The 25602-nt window shown below is 42.4% G+C and overlaps 1 protein-coding gene across 1 annotated transcript in view; it reads right to left on the bottom strand.

Annotated features, from left to right (window-relative positions):
• Window positions 1-25602, bottom strand: part of niban1a (niban apoptosis regulator 1a) — a 58909-nt gene that overhangs the window by 16409 nt on the left and 16898 nt on the right. Inside the window, 4 exon segments of the mRNA XM_028586612.1 lie at window positions 3109-3273; window positions 4740-4854; window positions 4955-5083; window positions 5739-5869. Of these exon segments, the coding sequence (XP_028442413.1) occupies window positions 3109-3273; window positions 4740-4854; window positions 4955-5083; window positions 5739-5869 (540 nt within the window).

Raw genomic sequence — 25602 nt, forward strand, 5'->3', positions numbered from 1 at the left:
AGATTCAGCAACTACACACACACACACACACACACACACACACACACACACACACACACACACACACACACACACACACACACACACACACACACACACACAGATAAGTCTGTTTCACTATCTCTGTGGGGACCCGTCATTGACATAATGCATTCCCTAGCCCCTTACCCTAACCTTAACCATCACAACTAAATGCCTAACCTTAACCCTTACCCTCACCTTAACCATCACAACTAAATGCCTAACCTTAACCCTTACCCTAACCTTAACCATCACAACTAAATGCCTAACCTTAACCCTTACCCTAACCCTAACCATAACCTAATTCTATCCCTAATCCTAAAACCAAGTCTTAACCCTCAAACAGCCCTTTAAACTTGGGGGGGGTCCAGCATTTTGGTCAAGGCTGTGCAGACCCCCACAAGTATACTGTATTCTCCGTTTTTTTGGACCTCACGAATATAGTAAAACTCACACACACACACACACACACACACACACACACACACACACACACACACACACACACACACACACACACACACACACACACACACACACACACAGCCTATTTCTCTCTTCAAATGTTTTCAGAAACATGTTTCGGTGAACTATTTTAGTCCAATATGAGATATTGTATTCTCAACTAGTCGCCACGTCTCCTCGAGGCAGTTTTTTTTGGGACCTCGGGGACCCGACTGATCATCTCGACTGGTTTTACTGTCGACGGTCAACCGTCTGGTTGGTGCGCCCCGGCTTTAAGAAAAGAACAACGGGACGGCTGGATTTAGGAAATGTGACCTGATGGGACCTGATCCCCGGTCTCCTGGGTGAGGGTCCTGTGTTGTTTGACCCCATCCACCCCCCGACCAACCTCCCTACGCAGATTTTCGGCCATTCATAATACTCGCCACAGAGGAAATTGACACGCAATCGCAAGGTAATGTACAGTACAGGCCAAAAGTTTGGACACACCTTCTCATTCAATGCGTTTCCTTTTTATTTTCATGACTATTTCAACACGGCATCATGACTTTGCGTAAATATACACGCCACTTTCATAAAGCAAAATGGCGTGTTATTGTACGCATTTCCAGCTATCCACGTGTAAGCCTACGCTGTATACAGCTGATGTAAACATACCAACCGCGTGGCCTCGCCACGTTGCGTGTTATCGCGAGAACGCGACGTACTATCGCGAGAACAACGTCACACGCCTGTTAAAAAGAAAAAAAAAAAACAAGGTTGGGTTTAGGAAAAGAACACAGGGAAAGGCTTTAGTAACAAAACAGTGACAAAAACACGCTTAGGAACACAATAAATGGTTGGGTTTAGGAAAGAAACATTGGGTAAGGCTTATTAAAAAAAAAAACGAAAAAATGGCTGAAAAATCGCCGCACGCGGGACGCGACCGGCTCTCCCGGGTGAAAGTCCTGTGTTTTACCCCAACCTACCTCCTTTCTACTACTCGCTACGGCGGACACTGACTCGCAATGTAGGTCAATGGCGGCCGATTTGCGTTGATATACACGCAAAAATGCGATTATGCCACTTTCCTAAAGCCAAGTGGCGTGTTATCTGGATGCATTTTGAGCTTTCCACGTGTATGTCTACGCTGTAATACAGCAGATGTAAACATACACACCACGTGGTGTCGCCACGGTGTGAGTTATCGCGAGAACGTGATATTCAGTACAGGCCAAAAGTTTGGACACACCTTCTCATTCAATGCGTTTCCTTTTTATTTTCATGACTATTTACATTGTAGATTCTCACTGAAGGCATCAAAACTATGAATGAACACGTGGAATTATGTACTTAACAAAAAAGTGTGAAATAACTGAAAACATGTCTTATATTTTAGATTCCTCAAAGTAGCCACATTTTGCTTTTTTATTAATAAGGGAAATAATTCCACTAATGAACCCTGACAAAGCACACCTGTGAAGGTAAAACCATTTCAGGTGACTACCTCATGAAGCTCATTGAGAGAACACCAAGGGTTTGCAGAGTTATCAAAAAAAGCAAAGGGTGGCTACTTTGAAGAATCTAAAATATAAGACATGTTTTCAGTTATTTCACACTTTTTTTGTTAAGTACATAATTCCATATGTGTTCATTCATAGTTTTGATGCCTTCAGTGAGAATCTACAATGTAAATAGTCATGAAAATAAAGAAACACATTGAATGAGAAGGTGTGTCCAAACTTTTGGCCTGTACTGTATATCGCGAGAACAACGTCACGCGTTGGGTTGGGTTTAAGAAAAGAACACAGGGAAAGGCTTTAGTAACACAAAAAGAAATTACAAAAACACGGAAAATAACGACAAAAACACGCTTAGGAAAACAACAAACTGGCTGAAAATCACCACACGTGGGACACGATCCCTCGTGAGACCATCCTGATCTGGTGAGCTTCAGTTTTCTCCTCCCAGACCAGTCTGGCATCTTGAGATAGAGAACATTTGGAGCCGTTCGCCAAACAACCGACCAATCAGCGTTGGTTTTGAGGCGGGTTTAGGTGGTGATACACAGATTGTTTATCCAATCAGATAACCAGGATTTTCAGACAGCGGTAGTCCTAATTCTGTTAGCTGCTCACTAATGCTTTTTCCTCTTGGATCCTTCTTCTGGACTATGGACCAGGAACCTGAAATAGGGCCTTTTATTCCTAAATTCTCGTTACACAAACGGCAAATCTCCTTTACCGACATGCTGCTAGCTTGCTGAGCTAACGAGCTATGCTTTGCCTGCAGCAGCAGCAGGGGTAGCCTGGCTTGTGGTTGTATTTTCATACGCTTCGTTGATCTGATTGGTTGATTTAGCCCATCTATCACCAACTATAGGTGGTTTATCCAATCAGCTAACCAGGATTTCCGCCCCTTCCCAAAAGTTCTCCAACGGTAAGTTCCCAGATGGATATGCCGAGCAAATGCGACGCGATCCATCTGACGGAGTCAGGTTACAAGAACCGAGCTCTCCTGGGTGAAAGTGAAAGTGTTTTACCCATCAGCCACCCCTACTAACCTCGTTATGCTGTCCTACGTCCCTTTATACTACTCGCTACGGCAGAAATTCACAATTCATCTCTTCCGGCAGCGCCTCACCTTGGTTCTGGTGTCGGATGCAGTCCGACAGGATGGAGAGGAAGACGGCTTGTCGGTCCTGCTGTCTGAAGCAGAAGTACGAGTCCGTCCTGTAGGGCAGACGCAGGTAGACGGGGAACTGTCCCGGCATGCCCGCCAGAGGAGGACCAAAGTCCTCCTTCACATCTGGAACAGAAAACAGAAACACACATGGAGATCAGAGCCACTGTAAACCAAGGGAGGGGGGGGTAAGCTTCGCTTCAGAACTCTAACCTCCTATGGCGCCATTTTGATGCTACAAAACGATCACCTTCCCGTTAGCATCCCATTAACTCCCATTCATTTTGAAGTCACTTTGACAGCGAATAACTTTACATCTGAAGCGTTTAAAGACTCTATTTGTTCGTTGTTTATTTCTAAAGAAACACGACAATGTATAAAAGGCTCCATTACCTTGTACCCAACGTTATGGCTCCGTAGCAGACGCTTTTATAACAATAGGCTAACGATTGGGTCATAACCACGAGACTTACTGTCACACAGTAGAGGAATTAACGTATAGTACAGGAGAAGCTCACAGGCAGTTTGGACTTCCATTAGCTGTTTAATTACTAATGTTAACTAGCATGTTAGTGATCAGTAATTAGCCTGTGTCTATGTTATCTCCTTACATATACCTACACTCTCCGTCTCTGTAAGATTGGGAATGATTGAGATTTCTCACGTTGCAAACCAACTCAACATTTATTTTGTTACTTATTAAAAGTTGAATTATTGTAGTTGTGCGTTAGGTGACTTAGGTTTACTTATATATTGAAGTACTTTAAAAACTTTAATATATTGTTAAATAATTTTACATTTAAAAAAAAAAGAAAACGTGCCGCATAATCAAGGAGTTTTTGCCCGCAACAATCACAAAATAACCAACACGGCATCATGACTTTGCGTAAATATACACGCCACTTTCATAAAGCAAAATGGCGTGTTATTGTACGCATTTTCAGCTATTCACGTGTATGCCTACGCTGTATACAGCTGATGTAAACATACCCACCGCGTGGCCTCGCCACGTTGCCTGTTATCGCGAGAACGCGACGTACTATCGCGAGAACAACGTCACACGCCTGTTAAAAAAAAATAATAATAAAAAATGGTTGGGTTTAGGAAAAGAACACAGGGAAAGGCTTTAGTAACAAAACAGTGACAAAAACACGGAAAATAACGACAAAAACACGCTTAGGAACACAATAAATGGTTGGGTTTAGGAAAGAAACATTGGGTAAGGCTTATTAAAAAAATAAATAAAAAAAAATTAAAAAACAGCTGAAAAATCGCCACACGTGGGACACAAACCCAGCTCTCCCGGGTGAAAGTCCTGTGTTTTACTGTTTTACCCGTCCACCACCCCAACCTACCTTCTTACTCAATCCCCCGTTCCTTTAGACTACTCGCTACGGCGCAAATTGACTCGCAATGTAGGTCGATGGTGGCCGATTTGCGTTGATATACACGCAAAAATGAGATTATGCGTCTTGATAACACGCAAAAACGGACATACGCCAATTCATGAGATCAGTCTGGAATAACTCCGCATTTTTCTGGAAGGACTTGCTTATTACTCTAAACGTAATAAAAGAAAGTCTGTCCCTCACTGGTGTCGTCGGGGAAGCTCTGGTCCACCAGGGCCATGTAGTCGTCCTCGGAGGTCAGGACGGTGCCCCCCGTAGGAAGCAGCTTCAGGCGGGGCTGACTTCCTTTGACGAAGGCCTGGAGGAGGGAACACAAGAGACCCAACGGAGATGAAAACAGTCCTGGTGGACGATACGATTGGTTCACACACGGGGGCATCGGGCGGTGGCGCTCTCACCTCCAGGCTGTCGTGTAACTCCAGGCTGTGATTGGCTCTCACCACCACGTACCGCTCACGCCACTTCCTGCTGTCGTCGAAGTACAGGACGAGGTCCTCATACAGCACCAAGGCCTCCTCGGGAGCCTCCTGGTTAACACACACACACACGCAGGCAAACACACACACACACACACACACACACACACACACACACACACACACACAGACACACACACACACACACACACACACACACACACACACACACACACACACACAGACACAGACATACACACACACACAGACATACACACAGAGAGACAGACACACACACACAGACAGACACACACACAGAGACAGACACACACACACACGCAAACATAAAGACAGACACACACACACACACACACACACACACACACACAGGCAGACACACAGATACACATACACAGAGACAGACAAACACACACAAACACACATACACACACACACGGAGGCAGACACACAGATACACATACACAGAGACAGACACACACACACACACACACACACACACACACACACACACACACACACACAGAGGATTGGATAAACTGTATTATTAGATTTGTTGTTCCAGCTGTTTCTCACAGCGTGTGAGTGACTCTACTCCGTGTCCCACAGCTGGAGAACGTCAACGCTGCCAAGCCCTAACCAGCGTGGACACTGACTCACAGGTCTGGTATCGTGGGAGCAGACCCCGGGACACACACACACACACACACAGACACGCACACAGACACACACACACACACACACGTACCCTCTGCTGGAGCAGCTGCGTGATCTTCTCTTTGCGATGCTCCAGATCATCTTCCACCTGAGAGAACCGAGCCAACGAGAACTGCTTCCTGTAGTAGGGACTGAACTCCTTCAGCACGGCCTCGGCCTGGCCTGCGCATGCACACACACACACACACACACACACACACACACACACACACACACACACACACACACACACACACACACACACATTAACCATTTATTTATGTCCACATAAAGAAAAATAGTACAGGGACACAAATATTACAGATGCAGTACAATACAAGACAACTCATGGACCAGTGGCACGCAGCATATTTTCACAATATCACTTAACAAGCACAAAACTCACTTCTCGAGGATATAAGTAGCACAATACTCAGTTCTTAAGGGTATAAGTAGCAGCGTCTCCGCCATATGTGGCGGCTGCCAATAATAGCAGATATGGCGCAGTATTTTGCAAGCCGTTTCGCCCTCTTTTTGGTCATCGCAAGTTGTTGCAGCCCTCTTACTACCAGCCTGTGTGTGTTTCCTAGGCTACCAAATATGAAAACTAGTAGTGTGCACCTATAACCCAGCTCTGAGATGGTGTTTAGGAGTGGTTGGTATTTAACTACCTTGGTGTAGAAAGACTCCTCCATGCTGGAATCAAAGCTGCAGCCTACCTCCAAAATATGCACCTCCCTGGACTCCTCGTTGATAATAACAACAGCTGGTGTATTGGCCACCAGGTGTAGGAGAGTACTAGAGGTACTACTGCAGTGGGGGAACATGGATGGTTTTACCTGATGATGTTTGTACATTCTTACTGAGAGAGGGAAATGGTTTGATATGTCTTTCATGAAGTCTACTATTCTGTCACACACACACACACACACACACACACACACACACACACACACACACACACAAAGAAGAAGAAACAACAGTCACTGGCTGCCTTTACTGGGAAGTTAGACCAATAGATTACACATCAGGCTAGAACGGATACAGCTACGGCTCCAAAACCAATACTTAAAAAGGTTAAACGGTGCTCTTTGGATGCTTTTATATAGGCCTTAGTGGTCCTCTAATACTGTATCTGAAGTCTCTTTTATATAGACCTTAGTGGTCCTCTAATACTGTATCTGAAGTCTCTTTTATATAGACCTTAGTGGTCCTCTAATACTGTATCTGAAGTCTCTTTTATATAGACCTTAGTGGTCCCCTAATACTGTATCTGAAGTCTCTTTTATATAGGCCTTAGTGGTCCCCTAATACTGTATCTGAATCTGGCCTTAGTGGTCCCCTTTTTTATATAGGCCTTAGTGGTCCCCTAATACTGTATCTGAAGTCTCTTTTATATAGGCCTTAGTGGTCCCCTAATCTGAAGTCTCTTTTATATAGACCTTAGTGGTCCCCTAATACTGTATCTGAAGTCTCTTTTTATAGACCTTATGGTCCCCTATATCTGACCTTTTATATAGACCTTAGTGGTCCTCTAATACTGTATCTGAAGTCTCTTTTATATAGACCTTAGTGGTCCTCTAATACTGTATCTGAAGTCTCTTTTATATAGACCTTAGTGGTCCCCTAATACTGTATCTGAAGTCTCTTTTATATAGACCTTAGTGGTCCCCTAATACTGTATCTGAAGTCTCTTTTATATAGACCTTAGTGGTCCCCTAATACTGTATCTGAAGTCTCTTTTATATAGACCTTAGTGGTCCCCTAATACTGTATCTGAAGTCTCTTTTATATAGACCTTAGTGGTCCCCTAATACTGTATCTGAAGTCTCTTTTATATAGACCTTAGTGGTCCCCTAATACTGTAGGCCGGGACATCTCTGCAGCTCCACAATGCTTCACTTAGGATGGTTACACACGAGATTTGGATATTGCACTAGTCCATATTGCGATTTCGATAAAATTGCGATTAATTGTGCAGCTGTGTATTGGCAAGAATCTGGTGATACGATACGTGATACGATATGTTCTGATAACGGATTAAAAGGAAAAGACTTTGAGGGACCGCCGAATTAAAGAAAAGGTTATAAAACTGCTCAAAAAACTTTTTGGAACGTCTGTGCAGCACCAGCGTTACATTTTTATGGGCCAAAATAAGCTTCACACAACAGAGCTTTAAACCATGAGCTCATCTATATTATGAGCTCATTTTCCATCTCTCTTCTTCGGAGCCAAAGTCTTCCTCCGGCCTGGATAACAAACACCAGATGATATCACACAGAACCCGAGGTGAACAATACTGCAGCCCGGTCCCTGAGGCTGCCGTTCGGGTCTCTCCGGATCGTGCTAGTATAACTTCAGATTAACCCTTACGTTGTCTTCGGGTGGAAATTTGACCCAATTTTCAAAATGTCTATATCAGAAATATGGGTTTCCTTTTAACTACCGTATTTTCCAGACTATAAGTCGCACTTTTTTCCATAGTTTGGCTGGTCCTGCGACTTATATTCAGGTGCGACTTATATATCAAAATATATATAATTTAACATTACCGTCTACAGTCGCGAGAGGGCGCTCTAGGCTTGTGACAACTATATGCTGCTCTTAAAGACAACGGAGAAAGAAAAGAAAATCCTGTTCTGCAGATAACAAACCGCAGGTAGTACAATATGCAGCCCCGAAAACGGTAATCGAGCAGCAGAAAGAAAGTTTGAAATGAGGGAGAAACTTAAGGTGACTCTTACTGCAATGAAGAAAACAAAGAAAGCTAATCGGCTAATCGCGGGCTGAAAGCTAGATGGCCAGAGCTGGAGGAAGGAGTCCACAGGTGGGGGCTTGAACACCGTGCTGCCGGGAGGGGCTGGTCAACGGTGCAGTTACGTCTCCATGCCCTGCTAGTTGTTCTATCTGCTACTCTATAGTTAAAATTAATTTGCCTTTCCAGATTAAATGTCTGTTCTTGGTCTTAGATTTTGTGAAATAAATTTCTAAATAAATGTGACTTAGTCCAGTGCGACTTATATATGTTTTTCTTTCCCTCTTCATGACACATTTTTTGACTGATGCGACTTATAAGTACAACACAAGATAGCATATCTACTTTCGTTTTATAAAGAAATTGAATTTTGAGGAAAAAAAAAAAAAGTTTCTAAACGAGACTTAACGTTGACATATATATACCCTTCTGTAATTATCCTTCCTTTAATATTAGTCTAAATAATTCATAATTTCTGCTTTTTTAACTCAAGAATTAGGTACAATTTCCTATAAATGAGTTTTTTTTATTGACCAGGAATTCCCGAAATGTAGTAAATGTAAAACTGGTATTAAGTTGGTGTTAGTGGTTCATACAGGGTAGTGAAAAGACGCCTTAAACGTAAAAAAAAGAGCCAAAAACATTGAAAAAAAAGAGAAAGGGGACAAAAAACATCAGAAAAGTGTTGATTTTCAGGACTTAAGGGTTAAAAGCCTCTGCGTCTCCGTCCAAGCCTCCGAGCACGTTCTCACTACATCATAGGCTACATGACCGTGGTCCGTCATCCTCCCGTTAGCTGCCAGCACGCTCATCTTATTACCCAGAAGAAAAAGGAAAAACCTCTCAGATTTTTTAAGAGCTGGGCCAGATTCCTGACAGCGGAGGGATTTAGTTTCTTGGGAGAAACTAAACAAAAGAGTAACGCTCAGAAAGCTGCATGAAGTTTCCTATCCTGTCTTCTCTCTCCGCTCTCCCAGCTGCTGAACCACATCACCAGAGCACTGAAATAAAACATTAAAATGAGTGTTTACGCAGCTTCAAATGCTCAATATCCACAAACTATTAGAGGTAATTCCCAGTGACACACACGAGCTCCACTTAATGGATCAACATGTCGGAGCGCGAGGCTGCTGTTTATCGTCTCTCCCTCGCTGTTCAGCGTGTGTTGACGTCGCTGGGTCGATGTCATTATCTCTCCGGGATGCTCCACAGCAGCCACGATGGCACGGCGCCACGTCGCTATGGAAACAGAGGTTTCCGGCACGCTCCATCACACTGTGCGTCTGTACGGTTAGAGATGAATTTAGAAAACAAGGGTGGAGACGTCTGTGGCTCAGAAACAGCGCAGTGAAATGTGAACATTTTTACCCCTTAAGAAACGCTGTTACCATGGACATGATCCATTAAAAAGGTCCCATGGCATGAAAATGTCACTTTATGAGTTTTTTTTTTAACATTAATATGAGTTCCCCCAGCCTGCCTATGGTCCCCCAGTGGCTAGAAATGGTGATAGGTGCAGAGCCCTGGGTATCCTGCTCTGCCTTTGAGAAAATGAAAGCTCAGATGGACCAATCAGGAATATTTTCCTTATGAGGTCATAAGGAGCAAGGTTACCATATTGCTACAGACACAGAAATGGCACATCCTAAGGAAAGCTCATTGTGGGACTGGCTCTAGTGGCTGTAATTCTGCACCAAGGCTGAATTTCAGATACAGTATTAGGGGACCACTAAGGACTATATAAAAGAGACTTCAGATACAGTATTAGGGGACCACTAAGGCCTATATAAAAGAGACTTCAGATACAGTATTAGGGGACCACTAAGTATATAAAAAAGACTTCAGATACAGTATTAGGGGACCACTAAGGTCTATATAAAAGATACTTCAGATACAGTATTAGGGGACCACTAAGGCCTATATAAAAGAGACTTCAGATACAGTATTAGGGGACCACTAAGGTCTATATAAAAGAGACTTCAGATACAGTATTAGGGGACCACTAAGGCCTATATAAAAGAGACTTCAGATACAGTATTAGGGGACCACTAAAGTCTATATAAAAGATACTTCAGATACAGTATTAGGGGACCACTAAGGCCTATATAAAAGATACTTCAGATACAGTATTAGGGGACCACTAAGGTCTATTTAAAAGAGACTTCAGATACAGTATTAGGGGACCACTAAGGTCTATATAAAAGATACTTCAGATACAGTATTAGGGGACCACTAAGGTCTATATAAAAGAGACTTCAGATACAGTATTAGGGGACCACTAAGGTCTATATAAAAGAGACTTCAGATACAGTATTAGGGGACCACTAAGGCCTATATAAAAGAGACTTCAGATACAGTATTAGGGGACCACTAAGGTCTATATAAAAGAGACTTCAGATACAGTATTAGGGGACCACTAAGGCCTATATAAAACAGACTTCAGATACAGTATTAGGGGACCACTAAGGCCTATATAAAAGAGACTTCAGATACAGTATTAGGGGACCACTAAGGCCTATATAAAAGAGACTTCAGATACAGTATCAGGGGACCACTAAGGCCTATAAAAAAGAGACTTCAGATACAGTATTAGGGGACCACTAAGGTCTATATAAAAGAGACTTCAGATACAGTATTAGGAGACCACTAAGGTCTATATAAAAGAGACTTCAGATACAGTATTAGGGGACCACTAAGGTCTATATAAAAGAGACTTTAGATACAGTATTAGGGGACCACTAAGGTCTATATAAAAGCATCCAAAGAGCACCATGTCATGGGACCTTTAATTTTTTTTTTTTTTCACTTTTGGGTGTTTTATAAAAATTTTGCATTTGAAAAAAAAAAAAAAATAATAATAAATCGTATTAAAAAAAAAGCAGCATGCCATCGGACCTTTAAAAACCCTTAAAGCTATAGTGCGTAGTTTCTGTCGCCCCCGTGAGGAATTCTAAGTAATGACAACGAAACTGTCGGCGCGTCCACATGATACAAGCCATCTGTGATCGCGCACGCACACCGCTACAATGAACAAGTTAAATCTAACTTTTTATCTAAAAGAGGAACAGAAGATGGCGCACAAATCGTTCTTTTGCATGAAGGACAGTTTTGCCGACCGGATACGGCAAGAGTTTAATCTGCCAGTTAGCTCCTCTGGTACCTAAGAGTTTAATCTGCCAGTTAGCTCCTCTGGTAGCTAAGAGTTTAATCTGCCAGTTAGCTCCTCTGGTACCTAAGAGTTTAATCTGCCAGTTAGCTCCTCTGGTGGCTAAGAGTTTAATCTGCCAGTTAGCTCCTCTGGTAGCTAAGAGTTTAATCTACCAGTTAGCTCCTCTGGTAGCTAAGAGTTTAATCTACCAGTTAGCTCCTCTGGTAGCTAAGAGTTTAATCTGCCAGTTAGCTCCTCTGGTAGCTAAGAGTTTAATCTGCCAGTTAGCTCCTCTGGTAGCTAAGAGTTTAATCTGCCAGTTAGCTCCTCTGGTAGCTAAGAGTTTAATCTACCAGTTAGCTCCTCTGGTAGCTAAGAGTTTAATCTACCAGTTAGCTCCTCTGGTAGCTAAGAGTTTAATCTGCCAGTTAGCTCCTCTGGTAGCTAAGAGTTTAATCTACCAGTTAGCTCCTCTGGTAGCTAAGAGTTTAATCTGCCAGTTAGCTCCTCTGGTAGCTAAGAGTTTAATCTACCAGTTAGCTCCTCTGGTAGCTAAGAGTTTAATCTACCAGTTAGCTCCTCTGGTAGCTAAGAGTTTAATCTGCCAGTTAGCTCCTCTGGTAGCTAAGAGTTTAATCTGCCAGTTAGCTCCTCTGGTAGCTAAGAGTTTAATCTGCCAGTTAGCTCCTCTGGTAGCTAAGAGTTTAATCTACCAGTTAGCTCCTCTGGTAGCTAAGAGTTTAATCTACCAGTTAGCTCCTCTGGTAGCTAAGAGTTTAATCTGCCAGTTAGCTCCTCTGGTAGCTAAGAGTTTAATCTACCAGTTAGCTCCTCTGGTAGCTAAGAGTTTAATCTACCAGTTAGCTCCTCTGGTAGCTAAGAGTTTAATCTACCAGTTAGCTCCTCTGGTAGCTAAGAGTTTAATCTACCAGTTAGCTCCTCTGGTAGCTAAGCGTATGGGGCTCTGGATCATAGACAGTATATAATGGACCAATAGACCCCGTTGCTCTGGACGGAGACCAGTGAAGGTTATTAGAAGCACTTTTCCAGTGATGGCCAGCTTTACTGCGCAGCCTCCAACTGAAATGTGACGTGAGCAACGTGTCTGAAAGTGTGAAGTCTTCTGGTAGCTGTGCCAAGAGAAATCTCAATCATTCCCAATCTTACAGATACGGAGAGTGTAGGTATATGTAAGGAGATAACATAGACACAGGCTAATTACTGATCACTAACATGCTAGTTAACATTAGTAATTAAACCTAAACAGCTCATGTAAGTCAAAACTGCCTGCGAGCTTCTCCTGTACTATACGGTAATTCCTCTACTAAGCGACAGTAAGTCACTTGGTTATGACACAATCGTTAGCTTATTTTTACAAAAGCGTCTGCTACGGAGCCATAACGTGAGGTACAAGGTAATGGAGCCTTTTATACATTGTCGTGTTTCTTTGGAACTAAACAACAGACAAATAGAGTCTTTAAACGCTTCAGATGTAAAGTTATTCGCAGTCAAGTGACGTAAAAAAAAAAAATGGCGGTCAGCGGAATGCTAACAAGAGGTGATGGCCAGTTAGCAACAAAATGGTGCCATGATGGCTCGAGTTCTGAAGCGAAGCTCACCCCCTTGCTCTGGATACGTCACCCCGTGTATTGTTGTGATTGGTCGTAGTGTTATCCAATTGCGTGCAGTGAGATTTTCAAATGCATGCTTGGTGCCGCCCCTCGAGTTGGGCCATTTTCATTACTCAATGCCAGACCCTCAATCTTTCGGATTTGGGTCTGGATTTCCAGGCTAGCTTTGTTCACAAACTGGCTCAATCCAGGAGGAGCTAGTCCATGTAAGATTTTATACATAAGACATAGATCTGTATGGATGGCCCTATTAAATGCGTGAATGCTGACTAATAATCCCATAATTCATCCTTAAGTGAAACTTTAAATGTAAGAGCCCCAGTGTGTCCAAAACTCCCAACTTTAATAACACCACAACTGTTTTTTTTAAATTGTGTGAAATCCATTTAATTGTTGAATCGAGCGCCTTCTTAAGGTGTTTAGATAGATAGATATCTGTCCACAATACCAAACAGTCAGTCACATGTTTAAATAAAAAGGTGTTTGGTTTGTTTTTCAGGGATATATGGATTGATGAAGGATGGATAAAGTATGAATGAGAGTTATTTTAAAGGATTGTTGTTCATGTTAAGGTAGAGGTTGTTTCTCCAGCAGCAGCTGCAGTGTGAAGCTGAGGATGTCAGGGGAACTCCTTGTTTTTTCCTCCGTGCTGAACAATGCAGCGTGTAAAAGGTCCACTCCATGTCTAGTCTGACGCCCCCTGATCACATAATCAGACTGGACATCCTGCTCGGCAGAGTCCACTTTACACTCCATGGGGATGACATTGCAGCGCCGAATGGTCGGTTCGTCTGGACCAAAATCAGACGCCTCAACAACAAGATTTACATCCAAGTTTCTGTGAATATTTCGGGGGTGGGGGATGTAAAAATATTGCTGACTCTATGACCCTCTGACCTCTCTTCTCTTGTTACTCCATCAGTACAAAAATCAAAGCTCCTTTTTCAATGCACAGGACAAAATATCAACTTTACACAGAAGATATTTCAATCTAATTCAGAGTTCAAGGGGGGAGCACATAGAAAATGGTGAGATACTCAATAGTTCCAATGCATTCTCATGAACGGGTTCTTATGAAACTTATTAGCAACAATTTGTGTGCCGGTTAGAGAGCACCGTGAACTCACGTTTTGCGATTGCTGTGGACTAAGTACACACAGAGATACACTGGTAAGAGCCAATGAGGTTTAACCATGCATCAGCTACTTTAAACAGCTCACGTTACTGTATTGTATCAACAGTTCACTTCATTTAATATTGGATGTGGAGTTTTCTTTTGCGGGTGCAAATGTGCCACCAAAACAAGTTCCTTCCTGACTTTTAGCAGAGCCACCGTCACCGTCCACAGCGCTGTGGAGATAAGAGCTGGCAATGCTGGACTGTGAACATTGTGAGTCATTCAAAAACTCTCAGAGACAAGAGAAGTTTTATTTCTCTTCAGAGGTCTGAACACACAGCAAAATGGATTTCATCTGTCAGCTTCAGTCCCTCAGAGGTTTAATCTGCTGGCGGCCAGCTGTGAGACACAGACACTTCCTCTTCTACTGACGCGTTCTCTGCAATCTGAGAAGCTGCGGCACAAATTCTTCGTCTTCCTTCTCCTCCGCGTTCATCTCGGTTCACGCTGCTCCGAGGTTACTTGAATGGCTCGGCTGTCGTTTATGCAAAATACCTCCAGCCGCTGTTTGTTTAATGTATTCCCTTTCAGGTTAAGTGGTTATGCAAAAACACAGAGAGGCATCCGGAGGAGGGAGGAAACATTCAGACAGCATTATAGATAGGGCTGTGCTCTATTAAAGAAATTCTTAGTCAATTAACATTCATTCAATTGTATCGACTAATCAATTAGTTGATTTGATCGACAGATCTGTAAATCTGAGTTTCTCTGGAAAGGGTCATGCTAAAGCACCACTTTAATTCTTGTGTTTACCAGAGATGTTTACCACGGCGTGTCTAACGTTACACGCCGTGGAGACACGCAGGAAAGAAGCAACACTACACGGAGACGGGGCTCATGTGTGTGTTGTTGTATTTTCAGAGGCTTGACTGCAGAGTGTGTGTACAGGCGGAAAGGAGCTGAAAAGATAGAATTTCTACCGTAATGTGTAATTTTGTAATTTCTTTTGTCACATTGGAAAGCTTTTTTGCACACCTCTTTTGTCGGGCAGGTGCGTAGGATATGAACAAAAAGTAGCAGATCAGAAGCTTAGAGAAAGTCCTGCACACTGACCATTACGCAAGCAATCATTTATTTAGAAAAATACAACTTTTCGGTCTTTACCTGCTACCTGATGAATTTACCTGATGAAGGTCTAAGACCGAAACGTTGTATTTTTCTAAATAAATTATTACATTCGTAATGGTCAGTGTGCAGGACTTTTTCTAAGTAATTTCTTTTGTTGAAATGGATTTTATTTAAGATACAAGAGGTTTGTCATATGCAAACTTACACCACGCAATGAATATAGCTCGTTTTGCTAGTTTTCCTTACACAAGGAATACAAAAGCAGAAGAATACAATAAAGCTAAAACAAATAGTAAAAAAGTTGTACTAAATAGTTTGAAAAGATAGGATTGGTATCGGAAAACAAAATCTCACAGAGCTATCTGCTACATGGTCTCCCTATGCAAGACCTTCCTCCACAGAGCTTCCTCCAGCATCACGGGATGGGAGAGAAACGTGCTCTGGTGTATTGGCATTTCTTTAAACCAATCACAATCGTCTTGGGCGGCACCGCGCGCCGAACGGAGCCACGTTGCCGCTGCAAAATAACCTCGGGAAGGAACTTGTTGTGGTGGAACACGTGTACGTTCAAAAGTTCCCAACAACAAGCAATTTGTTGTATTTTAAAAGAATACTTAAAGCAACCGAAAGGCAGAACGGAGTACATTTTAATATGTTAATTTATCGCAAGTAGTATCGTTATCGCGATATTCAACAACGTTATCGCTCATGCCGTGCAGCCCTAGTAGGAGGCAGCCAGCCTTCCCAAAAAGAAAAACACGATGAAAATGTGGCATCGTATCGGTTCTGGTATCAAAACATTTTCGACGATACCCAACTCTAAATCCTGACTGTAATTGAGCCAGTGAAAGCCTTCTGCCTGCTTCTCATTAAAACTGAATATTGTGCAAAGCGGCAAAACACACATTGTAAAGACATTTTATAAAACGCAAAAGACAAAGACAAGTGTGTCATAAAAGCAGCAAAACTGGGTCATTCAGAGCAAGTTAACCACAGCGGATGACATCGCCTCTAAACACACTCTCATGTGTTGAGTGGGACGGGTTCATGAGGAACTTCGGGGATGTAAAGGAGGAGCCCTGTTAACCACAGACTCCGATTGGGTTGGTGACATTACTCTCCGAGTTGGACTCAGATTTGGGAGTTTCCTCATCTCGTCACTGAAGGGCGTTCCAGCCTTTAAACACTGTGAGGCCTGGACATCTTGTTCCAACATGGGACAGTTATACCGTCATTGAGATGGAAGTGGCTCAGCTGCTCTTTGGCTTAACTTCAATTTGACTTTTTTCCTGAAATATTACAACTTTTGCTCTCAAAATACTAAGACTTCACAAAAATATTCCCGTCTTAAATTTCAAAATATTCAATTCAATTTTATTTATAGTATCAAATCATAACAAAAGTTATCTCGAGACACTTTACAGATAGAGTAGGTCTAGACCACACTCTATAAATTCCAAAACCCCAACAATTACAGTAATTCCCTCAAGAGCAAGCATTAGCAGAGGCTATTGCGACAGTGGCAAGAAAAAACTCCCTTTTAGGAAGAAACCTCGGCAGACCCAGACTCTTGGTAGGCGGTGTCTGACGGGCCGGTTGGGGGCGTGATGAACAGTGGTGATAACAGTCACATTAGAAGTCACAATGACTTCGAAGGTTATCGTGGAAGTTCATGTCGTAGCAGGGCCCATCGTGTCATACTGAGTAGTGCAGTCTCCTATACCGGATCCTGACTACTCTGTGCATAGGAACATCACAGCATAAGATTCTCCGGGGAGTAAACTCCCCAGAGCTAGGTTAGTAACAAGCATTTCTGGGACAGGATGCATACAAAAGTAACAAGTAGAGATGAGAGAGCAGCTCAGTGTGTCTTAGGGAGGAACAGCCTCCCCGGCAGTCTAGAATTGTAATAGCATAACTTAAGAGAGGCAGGTTAAAGAGAGGTGCCTGGTTCGGGCTAGAACTCCCCCCAACCTGATCGGGCTGTACTGGCCTGCCTCCCTCTACTCTCGCTAGATTATTAATTATACAGTATATAAAACTGATGACTACGAGGAGAAGCAGTGGGCCGCGTTAGTTGGACGCTGCAACTCCTCACTCCTTAACTATAAGCTTTATCAAAGAGGAGGGTTTTCAGTTTACTCTTAAATGTGGTGACGGTGTCTGCTCCTCGAACCCAGACTGAGCTGGTTCCACAATACTGGAGCCTGATAGCTGAAGGCCCTGGCCCCCAGTCTACTTCCAGAGACTCTAGGAACCACAAGTAGCCCCGCATTCTGGGAGCGCAGTGCTCTAGTGGGACAATAAGGTACTATGAGCTCTTCTAAGTATGATGGTGCTTGACCATTTAGAGCTTTGTAAGTCAGGAGGAGGATTTTAAATTCGATCCTATATTTAACTGGAAGCCAATGCAGAGAAGCTAATACAGGAGAAATATGATCTCTTCTCTTAGTTCTCGTCAGAACACGTGCTGCAGCATTCTGGATCAGCTGGAGAGTCTTAAGGGACTTATTTGGGCAACCTGACAATAAGGAATTGCAATAATCTAGTCTAGAAGTAACGAATGCATGGACTAGTTTTTCAGCATCGTTTTGAGACAGGATATTCCTAATTTTGGCAATGTTACGAAGATGGAAAAAGGCTATTCTTGAGGTTTGTTTTAAGTGGGCGTTGAAGGATATATCCTGTTCAAAAATAACTCCTAGATTTCTGACAGCAGTGCTGGAGGCCAGGGTAATACCATCCAGAGTAACTATATCTTTCGAAAACGAAGTTCGGCGGTGCGTTGGTCCTATCACAATAACTTCAGTTTTGTCTGAGTTTAACATCAGGAAATTGTGGGTCATCCAGGATTTTATATCCTCAATACACGTTTGAAGTCTTGCTAACTGACCACTTTCATCTGGCTTAATTGACAGATATAATTGGGTATCGTCTGCGTAACAGTGATAGTTAATTGAGTGTTTCCTAATAATATTACCTAGAGGAAGCATATATAAGGAAAATAGAATTGGTCCAAGCACTGAGCCTTGAGGAACGCCATGGCTAACTTTAGCGTGCTTGGAGGGTTTATCATTAACATTAACAAACTGGGATCGTTCAGAGAAATAGGACTTAAACCAGCTTAGTGCGATTCCTTTAATGCCAACTAAGTGTTCCAGTCTCTGTAACAGGATAGTATGGTCAATAGTGTCAAATGCAGCACTAAGATCTAGTAGAACAAGAATGGAGACAAATCCTTTGTCTGCAGCAGTTAGAAGGTCGTTAGTAATTTTCACCAGTGCCGTCTCTGTGCTATGATTCTTTCTAAATCCTGATTGAAAATCATCAAATAGACTATTGCTATGTAGAAAATCACATAACTGATTAGCAACCACCTTCTCAAGGATCTTGGATAGAAAGGGAAGGTTAGATATAGGTCTATAGTTTGCTAAGACCTCAGGATCTAGGGTGGGTTTTTTTCAGAAGAGGTTTTATCACAGCAATTTTAAATGACTGCGGTACATAACCTGTTAGTAAGGACATATTGATCATATCTAATAATGAAGTGTTTACCACGGGTAACGCTTCTTTGAGTAGCCTCGTTGGGATGGGGTCTAAGAGACAGGTAGACGGCTTAGCTGAGGATATCTTTAACATTAATTGTTGAAGGTCTATAGGATAAAAGCAGTCCAAGTATATGTCGGGAGTCGTCGTTCTTTCTAGCGGTCCTGCATTTAAAGATGAACTGTTAGGAGTTAAGGGCAAAAGATGATGAATTTTATCTCTAATTGTTATAATTTTATCATTAAAGAAGCTCATGAAGTCATCACTACTCAGAGCTAGAGGAATAGATGGCTCAGTAGAGCTGTGGCTATCTGTCAGCCTGGCTACAGTGCTGAAAAGAAACCTTGGGTTGTTCTTGTTTTCTTCTATTAGTGATGAGTAATAGTCTGATCTGGCCTTTCTTAGGGCCTTCCTATAGGTTTTCAGACTGTCTTGCCATTCCAAACGGGATTCCTCCACTTTGGTGGAGCGCCACTTACTTTCGATGTTTCGTGAGATTTGTTTTAATTTGCGAGTTTGGGAGTTATACCAAGGAGCTAATTTCCTTTGCTTTATCGTCTTCTTTTTGAGAGGAGCGACAGAGTCTAAGGTCGTCCGTAGGCAAGTTGTAGCACCGTCTACAAATGTATCAATTTGAGAGGGACTGAGGTTAACATAGAGGTCCTCTGTTATGTTAAGGCATGACATAGACTGGAATGCTGTAGGAATATTTTCCTTAAATTTAGCTATAGCACTGTCAGATAGGCATCTAGTGTAGAAGCTGCTATCTGGTTTAGTATGGTCAGGTAACAAGAATTCAAAAGTAATTAAAAAATGATCTGATAATACCAGATTCTGCGGAAATATTATTAAATCCTCAATTTCAATACCATATGCCAGCACAAGGTCGAGGGTGTGGTTAAAACAGTGCGTCGCCTTGTGCACACTCTGACTGAAACCGATTGAATCCAGTAATGAGTTGAAAGCAGTAGTAAGGCTATTGCTGTCAACGTCCACATGGATATTAAAATCACCTACAATAAGTACTTTGTCTGATTTAAGGACTACACATGATAAAAACTCTGAGAATTCAGATAAAAATTCAGAATACAGACCTGGAGCTCGGTAGACAACAACAAATATAATTGGCTGTACTGATTTCCGTGTTGGATGTTGAAGATTAAGAACAAGGCTTTCGAAAGAGTTATAATTTAGTTTGGGTTTAGGGTTAATTAACAGGCTTGAATCAAATATGGCTGCAACTCCCCCTCCTCGGCCTGAGCCTCTAGGAATTTGAGTATTAATATGACTGGGAGGGGTGGCTTCATTTAGACTAACATATTCTTCATGGCCCAGCCAGGTTTCAGTAAGGCAAAATAGATCAATTTGATTATCAGATATCAATTCATTTACGAGTACTGCTTTAGAAGACAAAGATCTGATATTTAGTAATCCACATCTAATTTTCCTATCCTTTTCTATCATTGCAGTGGTAGTTTTAATTCCAATTAGGTTGTTAAGTATTGCCCCTCTATTCACCACTTTGTGTGGTCTGTTGTTGATAATAACTGGAATAGTACTAGTACTACACGTTACTGGAATAATACTAGTACTACATGTTATCCTACAGAAAACATTTTCAGATTCATCCACTTGTATAGCGCTATCAGGGTCGATACCTGGGGGACATGAATCTGTGATATTTTCAACATAATATTATGACTTTTGTTCTCAAAATAAATCAGACTTTTTCTTTCCATATATTCCAACTTTTATGTCAAAATGTTCCAGTTTATATTCTCAAAATACAACAACTTATTTCTCAAAATATTGCGACTCTTTTCTTAAAATAATCCTACTTTTTTTCCTCAAAATATTCCGATTTTTTCTTTCCATATATTCCAACTTTTTTCTCAAAATATTCCAACTTTTTATCTTAAAAATATTCCAATTTATATTCTCAAAATACTACAACTTATTTCTCAAAATATTACCACTTTTCTCAAAATATTCCTACTTTTTTCTCATGAAATAAACTAAACTCCTCGCACACTTGCATGTTTAATGACCAAACTGTAAATGGACATCCATCGACAACCTTATAAAATGGCATTTATTTAGTATAGCTGCCTTCTTTGTGTTCTTTGTCCCTCACCTTCCCAGCCAGTAAGGACAGAGGAAATGGAGACGGATACATCTTCATACTGTGAGTGGAGACATCACCTGAGTGAAATGTACGTCGGTGAGGGAGTGTTTGGTATGTGAACTATGAGTGAGAGTTGTGAGCGGTGCCTCTCGGCAGCTCGACTACAAGCCGTCGTTTCACTGGAGAGACATGCTCATCCATCTTCAACATTTACAAATGTCAGGAGAGCAGAAAGTCAGACAGTTAACTCACTGAAAGAAAGAAAACAGGCCAGAGAGAGAAAAGAGAGAGAGAGAGCTCGGTGATCCACCAAGCTTGCACAATCCTCCAGGTTCAACCGGTACTCGCTCCGAACTCGTAAAATACAGACGCTTGGGCAGTCAGCGGCAGAACGCACCGGGCGGAGCAGCAGCTACGCAGCGCTGCAAGATGACCGAGTATTAAGAGAGATTAACAGTACCGAGCAGTATGAAAGCCCAAAAATCCACGTAGGGAGGTCGGTTGGGGGGGTGGATGGGTCAAACAACACAGGGCTTTCCTAAACTCAACTGTCCCGTTCTTCTTTATCTAAACCCAACTGTCCCGTTCTTCTTTATCTAAACCCAAAAGTCCCATTCTTCTTCACCTAAACCCGCAAATCCCGAGACCTTGCAAACACATGCAGGGCAGAGTAGGGCTGGGTTAACACAGACATTCAAAGGAATCCAAGTCACGCTAAATAACGCTCCAAAGTCAGGCGACATTTTGGCGAGGGGAAAAACTGCAATGGCCATTTCCACGGATGTACTAAATGGAAGTAACAAAACAAACAAAGTGATAGAGGAAGCAGAGCAGAGAGTAGAGCAGCAAGTCCAGGAGTCTGGTGGCTTTGAGGTGGGGGAGGGGGGACTTTGCTATAGACCAGGCTGTAAACAGGTTTAATTCTGCTGTAAAGTTGGGCATTTTAACATGGGGGGTTTATGGGGATTGACTCCCTTTTGGAGCCAACTTGGCCATCTGCAGTTTTTGGCACTTCTACCACTGGCTTCATTTCTCAGCGCCGGGAGGTTTCCGCTTGGTATGCACATGTCACATACACACACACACACACAAACATGCAAAAACACACACACACACACACACACACACACACATACACAAACATGCAAACACACACGATGACTAAGAGAAGAAATATGCAAAACAACACAGTAACACTGTCTGACATCTTTACAACAGTTTGAAGTATCGTTCTCGGCTAAACATCCACCCGTCAAGTCAAGTGTTTTATAAAGAACATTGTAATTTCCCCTTGCAGGATTAATAAAGTATACATTATTACATTATTACATTACTATTATTATTATTAAAAGTACAAAAAGATCAATAAAATGCCTTTAAATAATGTTACTTTGTAAATGTATGAGCATTATGTTGTTGCTCAGAGGGGTTCTTTGCAGTGTGTGTGTGTGTGTGTGTGTGTGTGTGTGTGTGTGTGTGTGTGTGTGTCTGTGTAGGTTTGTGTGTCTGTGTGTGTGTGTGTGTGTGTGTGTGTGTGTCTGTCTGTGTGGGTGTGTGTGTCTGTCTGTGTAGGTGTGTGTGTGTGTGTGTGTGTGTGTGTGTGTGTGTGTGTCTGTCTGTCTGTGTGTGTGTGTGTCTGTCTGTGTGGTGTGTGTGTGTGTGTGTGTGTCTGTCTGTGTAGGTGTGTGTGTCTGTCTGTGTAGGTGTGTGTGTGTGTGTGTGTGTGTCTGTCTGTGTGGTGTGTGTGTGTGTGTGTGTCTGTCTGTGTGGGTGTGTGTGTGTGTGTGTGTCTGTCTGTGTGGGTGTGTGTCTGTCTGTGTAGGTGTGTGTGTCTGTCTGTGTAGGTGTGTGTGTGTGTGTGTGTGTGTGTGTCTGTCTGTCTGCCTGTGTGTGTGTGTGTGTGTGTGTGTCTGTCTGTGTGGGTGTGTGTGTGTGTGTGTCTGTCTGTGTGGGTGTGTGTGTCTGTCTGTGTAGGTGTGTGTGTCTGTCTGTGTAGGTGTGTGTGTGTGTGTGTGTGTCTGTCTGTCTGTGTGGGTGTGTGTGTGTGTGTGTGTCTGTCTGTGTGGGTGTGTGTGTCTGTCTGTGTAGGTGTGTGTGTCTGTGTCTGTCTGTGTGTGTCTGTGTGTTTGAGGATTGTAGAAATTCAAACAGTGTTCAGTTGTGTCTTCTTTCTAAAGATATCTTCTGAATGCTCTTTTAGTAAATTTGCTATGAAGGTCCTTGCTTGAAGAATATAAATACCTTTCCTGCGGCGGCGCTATGACGATGGACAGAATACGCCGGACGGGGCGCAGAGGCCGAGGCCGAGCCCGAGCCGCAGCGTGTAAGCGCCATAAATGCATAAAGACGGCAGCAACCTAGATGGTTAAAAGCTGACAATTAAAGCAAACGGTCACATAAATACATTAAAAACAGTAAAACAAACACAGATAGGCAGACTTGTGTAACTAAGGATAAGAAGTAAAGACATTTACTAAAATAACAACTAAGAATATGCTGAATCAAACGTGTGACTTAGTGTTCGCAAATTTGCCTGTTTGAGCCATAGTTTTACCTTAGTATCACAAGCTCTGTGACCAGTTAATGATTTGATATCAGATGGAAAGGTAGTCCAAATCTGTGGACCTATAACTGATGTTAAAGCTGTTGTTAAAGAAGGTTTTTTCTTTCCAGGGATTCTTCTCTCAGAGTAACGGATGCTTCGCTCTGCGCGTCTCGTTTGCGCCGAGATCACACAAAGACGGGGAACGGTCAAAGACAGAGAGCTGCGCTCGGAAAAAAGGTCCCTTCGATAAGCATTTGTCACCGAGCCGATAGGTTTCACTGGCAGTCTCTCGGCTACAGACCTCTCACACACACCCTGATTGATCGAGAAGCTGCTTCAGATGTGGGGTCATCCCCACTTTGGCCACTCACCCACTTCCCTACACATTACATGCTTATCATTCCAATATGCATATTGCACACTACTTTGCACTATTACTTTTTGCACTTTACATCCCACTCCATGTGCACTGGATATTATGTCTTATTTGTAGATTTGTATTTTTGTATGTTATGTTGATAAGTGCCTATATGTATATTGTTGTCTCTATTGTACAGTATGTTACGACTACATGTCTATTTGTTGAATGTATATAGAGAGTTAACACCTAATGAAGTCAAAGTCCTTGTGTATGTAAGTATACGTGGCCAATAAACTTGATTCTGATTCAAACGGGCGTCTCCTCTCCACGCCAGAGCTTTTCCAAAACAATAATAAACTCACTCGTCAGTTTGTGACTTTAGCGATCTGCCGAGCCTGTTTGACGCTCACATACCAGCACACCTGGATGAAGAGTAAGAATGTCAAGGTCTCCGTTTGTGTTTCTCGTTCTGCCTCCCTTCCTCGTGTTTGCACTCAAACAAAGCTGCACGCAGACGTGAATATTCAGCTGTAAGTCTGAAAAAAACCTCCATCTGAACTGAGCTTAAAGCACAAAATTACAGGCTGCTCTCAGGAACCATTCGTACGTATAGGTCTGAAAAGTAAAGCACTGTAATTGGTTTGTGTTCCACGTATTTATTACTGTCAGCAGCACATTGACTGTCGCTGTATAAGAGCTTGAAAATCCTCGTAGGGAGGAGGTCGGGGGGGGATGTTTGGCTCCTAAAACACAGGGCTTTCAAGCCAGGAAGAGGAGATCATGTCCCGGGAGAAGTTGAGGAGAAAAGTAGTAGCCAAGGAGGACACGCAGGATTAAAAAAAACAACCTGATGGACTCTTCAGAAGAGGTCATTATCTTCACTCGAGTTTTTGCACGGGAAAGTCACCGGACACCACAATCTTCTGAACATAGTCATACTGAGAAATCCAGAGAGAGTTGTGTGGAGCTTTGTAGCAACTCATTTGGCAACAGCTGGAATGTAACGCATGTTCAATAATATCCAAAAGTTACGCCGATTCGTCCAATCGTTTAACCCTAAAAACCCTGAAATGTGTTCAGTACACAGCTGGAGTAAGGATGTGGTTAGCTTAGCTTAGCATAAAGACTAGAAGCAGGGCGGGGGAAACAGCTATCCTGGATCTGCCCCAAAGTTAAAAAATGAATCCAATTAAGACCTCTAAAAAAAGATCATAGATTAGCATCGCTGGCAAACGTTGCTTTGATAGCAGATGTATTAGCGTTGTGTTGGAGTAAAACAACTGGAGCGTGCCAATGTTCCCACATTTCTAAAAAAAAATTTCTCCAAAATTAGGCCCTTTGTTCCCAGATTTCTAAGATTTATTTTCCAAAATTATGCCCTATGTTCCCACATTTCCTTTTTCATAAATTTGTATCAGATTGTATCCCCCTTTCTCCCAATATGGTAGCCAATTACACCCAACCTATTATCCAGTAGCAATGGACTACAGAGCTGTGGGAACATAGGGCTTAATTTAAAAGAAAAAAAAATCGTAGAAATGTGGGAACATAGGGCTGACC

Source organism: Perca flavescens, chromosome 9 (genome assembly GCF_004354835.1).
Source record: "Perca flavescens isolate YP-PL-M2 chromosome 9, PFLA_1.0, whole genome shotgun sequence".
In the NCBI taxonomy this organism is placed as follows: Eukaryota; Metazoa; Chordata; class Actinopteri; order Perciformes; family Percidae; genus Perca; species Perca flavescens.